The following is a 5,501-nucleotide window of genomic DNA, read 5'->3' on the forward strand; positions in this document are numbered from 1 at the left end:
GGAACAGTGTTGCCTGGAATTTGACATTAAAAGGTAATAGTGCTTAGAGTTTGATAGAAAAACAGGTCATTCTTGTTAGAAGAGATACTTTGTTGAAGTCATTATATAACAAAGAACAATTTTTGTGTGTAAAGGATTAAAAAAAAATGCAGGAGTGAGAAAATAAAGGGAGGAGCAGTGAAGAGTCTGGATGTGTTCCAACTTTACATATTATGCAAATCCAGACAGAGTGCTTAGATTTTAAGGGTTTTGTAAGAACGTCATTTTAAAAATTTTATAAGGATTTGAGCACCATCCCCAAAATAAAGTGAAAATAGTATCACTGTTACAGGCGGGAGAAGGCAGACTAACTGAAGTTCCAGTGTTACCTGCTGAGTAATGGGTGTTGGGGTGGGAATAAATACAGGAGCTCATTTTGAGCATCTCATTCACTTCACCCTAACTGCCTTTCTCACAGTGGGAATCTGGTATTAAAAGGGAATCTGATGCAGACAGAGAAAGTGAAAATAAAGATTTTCTGTTGATGGCTTCAGATCCAGTTAGAAAAGTGTGACAGGTGGAAAAGTTAGAAGGGAATCAGGAAAGAAAGCTGGTTTTAACATGCCTCTGATTATGTTTTCCAATTCTTGTCTTTCATTTAGTTTTTTTTTTTTCTTTTAAATAACATTTTTTGGAAACTTATTGATGGGCCATATCTATGGGGTACAGAGTTGAATATCAATACCCATGTGCAATATGTGATGCTCAAATCAGGGTAATTAGTATATCCAACACTCTACTCTGTAATTGTTTTTCAGAACATTTCCTTTTCCTTCTCTGCAACACTTAATATTTCCTTTACATTATTACTAGAAAAGCTAACACTTTAAAATATTCATATGGAATTGGGAATGACAGCTCAGTACCAGTTTAACTGAGGAAACTTCTTTGATTCCTCTTATGCTTTCTTTGTCAATGACCGAAATGTAAGTGAAGTTCATATATTAAATGATAATTATGTAATCTTTACGCAGGGTCAGAAATTTTGTAAGCATTCAGTAAGCACAGATATGTATATAATCTGTAAAAGAACATTAGGAGATAGCCTCATTTCTTGTTTTAAAAATGGGGAAATGAGTCAGTGAAGGGTAAAGAAAGTAATCCATATTTAAGAAGCCAGTAAGTGGCCAAAGAGAGGTTCAAATGGGGAAAAATAAAAGCAAAAAAACCCAAACAAACAAACAAACAAAAAACAAAAACCTGAATCCTTGTATTTTACAATCCATACAAGAACGGAGAGTGACTGGGAGCTGCCTCCATTCCCTCATTCCTACTGTCTCTGTTATGTCTGGCTTCTCAGGATGAAATCTCTCATTTTCCTGCAAGAGGAACGACAATGCTAACTGAGAGAAATGAGAGTGCTGGAGCCTTTTTTGTCCTGTTGGGCTTCTCAGAGTTCCCACCACTCAAAGTGCCCTTCTTCCTGCTGTTCTTGGCCATCTACACAGTCGCTGTCTTTGGAAACTTGGGAATGATTTTGATCATCAGCGTCAGTCCCAAACTCCACACTCCGATGTACTTTTTCCTAAGTCATTTATCTTTCCTCGATCTCTGTTATTCCTCAGTAGGTACACCTCAACTCTTAGAGATCTTGGTTGTGAAAACCAAGACTGTGTCCTTCCTGAGTTGCATGACTCAATTTTTTATTGGCTGCGCATTTGTGATTACAGAAGTGTTCATGTTAACAGTGATGGCCTATGACCGGTTTGTGGCTGTTTGTAACCCCCTGCTCTACACAGTTGCTATGTCTCCAAAGCTCTGTGCTCTCCTGGTAGCTGGAACTTACATATGGGGTGCACTCTGTTCCGTGACTCTCACATACTGCCTTTTGGAACTGTCCTACTGTGGATCTACCATAAATCACTATTGCTGTGAATTTTCTGCCCTCCTCTCTGTATCCTGCTCTGACACGCACTTCAGCCTAATGGTGATGTTAGTCATTTGTACATTCAATGAGGTTTGTAGCCTCCTGATAATCCTCACCTCCTATGCCTTCATAGTTGTCACCATCATCAAGATACCTTCTAAGGGTGTTTTTCGGAAAGCCTTCTCCACCTGTGCCTCCCACCTGACTGCCATCACCATTTTCCATGGGATTCTTCTCGTTCTCTACTGTGTGCCCAAATCTAAGGGCTCCTGGATCCTCATTAAAGTAGCCACTTTGTTTTACACCGTTGTGATCCCTATGCTAAATCCACTTATCTACAGCATTAGAAATAAAGACGTGAAGGAGGCCATCAAGATGTTAGTTCACACGAAAGTGCTTTCTCACTCCATGTAATCACTCACAGGAGCAAATACACACACTTCATGAAATACAACAGTGTTTAGATAAGTACTTTTGAATACTAATTCTCTATGTTACTTTCTCCATGAGAGAAAAGACAGAACGTTATCAGCACTTTACAAATTGCTCATAAGTATAAATTTTAATGGGGCCTCCATTTGAAATTCATATAAATTGAATCTCTGAATATACAGTCCATTTTATCACACATGCACTATATTTCCTCCCCAATTGTGATGTGTCTATTCACAGTCTTGATAATGTACTTAGGTGTACAGATTTCCTTATTTTTCTTGATGCACAATTTAGCAAAGTGTTTCTTAATAGAGGGAAGTGCTTTTAATATGCTGTTTAGTAAATATTTCTTTTCTCCAAAATAATAGTCTCATATTTTATGTGCTATTTGTCCCAAATTCCATACATTCTTCTGTCTTTTATGTTATATTCTATTTTCTTTTGTTTTATATCCTAGATTTTACTTTGTCTTTTTACATTGATTTCTACATTCATTTCTAAGATCAACCTGGAATGGATTTTTGATGTAAAAGGAGAATAGTCCTATTTTGTATTTTAACTTATGAAGGTATTTTTCTCAACAATATTTATTGAAAAGTTACTCCCTTGTAACTTTTTACAGTGTTTTATTTTTTACAAAGAAAGAGTTCATATATGTATGGTGAATGTGTAGCCTTTTATATGTTTATGTTTATTTTAGAGTCAGAAGTACCTGTAAATAATAAGCTCTGATATGCAGTAGAACAACCCCTGAAAATTTGATATTTTTCTTGTATGATGGTAAAATATTTTGGGGTCTTCACTTCTCCAAACAAATTTTAGGATCATCCCTGTTTGGATTAAGGGTAGAATTACAGTCAATCTATACATTGGGAAGAAATGGCAAATTTAGATTACCAAATCCCCTAAATCATAAGCTTATTGTATATTTCTGTGTTTTTAGATTTACTAAAAGTCTTACAATATAGTTTTTACCATATTTTCTTTTTAAAGATTTTTTATATTTTTTTATTAAATAAATTAGTGAGTGCTTGGAATTTTCAATCCTACCTTTCATGTTTATTGTAAAATGTGTGTTTTTAGATATTCATACAATATATTTTTATATTTCTTTTCTTCTAACAACTTAAACAAAACCTCTTATTAATTTTATAATTTATTTGTAGATTATTTTGTATTTCCAACACTTATATCACATACTCTCTGAATAAACATATTATTATTTTTTTGTTTCGGATATGAAAATATAAATATTTTTACCTCGGTTGATAAAAACATATTTTACCACATTTCTATACAGAATAAATAGCTTCAGAGGAAAAGTTTTTTTAAACCAGAAAATGAAACATTTAAGTAAAGTACCAACAATGTTTAAAATAAAAGTCTTAAAAACATTACCTTCAACGGTTATTCAGTCTCATGTAATGAATTTCTTCTCTTTTTGATCATGTCTAGCAGTTTCAATAGCTCATTAATTTCTTCATTAGAGTTTTGGATATTTTAGTTTCATTCACTGATGTTAAAGTTATTGGAAAACTTTATTTAAGGGTATTTAAAATCTTTCACATAAATTGATTGAAAACACTTTATCTAAAAGAACCACAACAAAAATGTCACATAAAAAATAAACAAATAAAAATCCCTAGACTAGTCGTGGTTAAAACCCTGATAAAAGTTCAGCAACTAACAAGGAAATTAACTTATTGCAATTGCACAGAGAATTATTTTAACAAAACAACCAGAATCATGACTGGCCGCACCACACCAGGACCATCAGACTTTTATAAATGTCCCATGATCTTCAGAATATTCACATGAATAACATTTCCATACAAATATAACTTTAAAGAAGATTTAAGAAAGCTGGTCATTTTACACCAACAATATTGAGTAGAGCAACTGTTGCATTTAGTAAGCAGCAAGAGAAAGTAAATAAAACAAACAAATAAAACTAAAAATATTTTCCAAGAAAAAAACAAACGGACCATGTGAAGTGTCTTAAAATATTTGAAAGTCTATACTGTGAATGACAGTAAACCAGCTTTTTTAAAATTTCTTTGAACTCCAGAATTAGAAATATATTTATTAGGAAAATAAATGATAAGAAAAGTCAATACTAATAATGGATATCCTAAGATAAACGTTGAAATAGAGAATTGACTATGATGGTTAGTGCTGTGGTGTGTTTAAGTGACTTGATCTGAAGAGTAATCATTAGATGTGAGGGCAGGAGCTTTAATATAAGGAACGGACAGTAGAAATGTTGATAATGAAGACTCAACAAAAGAAATGAAAATAGTCAGACTTCTCTAAATTTCAACCGCTTCATGTCTTGTTTCAATCTTGGTTTAGAGTCTGTGCAAAGGGTGCTTAATTTCTATAAGGCAGAGCATGATCAAACATTTCCTGGGGTACTTTCTCCAATCCAAGTTCGTGAACTTTCACCGATATCATGTTTAATCCAGCTGCCTTGAGGATTGCATCTCAAAATTCTTAACCTGCATGGTTATGCCCCAGTAAAAGTATTAAAGGTTCCTGAAAAGAATTTTTTTAAACATGAGAACAAATTCATAAATTTCATAATACGTCCACCCGATCTCCCATGTCATTGGATGTGTGGCACAAAGCTGATGCTCTGTGCCCGCAATTAGTAGTGGTAGATTTGATGACAGGCTGCCAATTGTTACAGATAAATTTAGTTTTGTTCCAGTTAATAGATGTGTTCAAATTTACATCTTCATACCTCTGGGTCTGAGATCCATTTCACGAAATCATCCTTTTAATTTAGGCTTGATCATGTGAAATTTCTAATATTAAGACAGTTGTTGGTTTACAAAACCAAAAAGTCAGCATTAAGACAAGGTGTCAAGGAGTCTCTGTAAGTGCTTAGTCAGAAGGCGGGGGACCAGTGCACACTGATCAGAGAGGGGCTCAGCTGGAGGGTTCCATTTTCTGTGGAAACCATGCATGCTGCAGTGCCAGTACATGACCCAGCAGGTTGGCTTTGCCGCTGCCACCTGACTCTATCCCCAGCCAAGCCAAGTGTGCACTGATCAGAGAGGCACCCAGCCAAAGGTGCCCAGGATCGGTGGAGACCACGTGCTCTGCTGTGCCAGAGCATGACCCAGTAGATAGGCCTCATGACCACTGCCCGACTTTA

The 5,501-nt window shown here is 35.0% G+C and overlaps 1 protein-coding gene across 1 annotated transcript; it reads left to right on the forward strand.

Annotated features, from left to right (window-relative positions):
• Positions 1–1,375: 1,375 nt before the first annotated feature.
• LOC134374670 (olfactory receptor 1165-like) lies at positions 1,376–2,320 on the forward strand. Its single transcript, XM_063092559.1, has one exon. It carries the CDS (start codon positions 1,376–1,378, stop codon positions 2,318–2,320), a length of 945 nt encoding a protein of 314 aa, XP_062948629.1.
• Positions 2,321–5,501: the final 3,181 nt, after the last annotated feature.

The sequence above is a fragment of the Cynocephalus volans genome, chromosome 4, assembly GCF_027409185.1.
Source record: "Cynocephalus volans isolate mCynVol1 chromosome 4, mCynVol1.pri, whole genome shotgun sequence".
Taxonomy (NCBI): Eukaryota; Metazoa; Chordata; class Mammalia; order Dermoptera; family Cynocephalidae; genus Cynocephalus; species Cynocephalus volans.

Bases quoted from the DNA above. Each gene is read 5' to 3' on its own strand.
- LOC134374670 (XM_063092559.1), top strand. From the start codon at position 1,376: ATGCTAACTGAGAGAAATGAGAGTGCTGGAGCCTTTTTTGTCCTGTTG.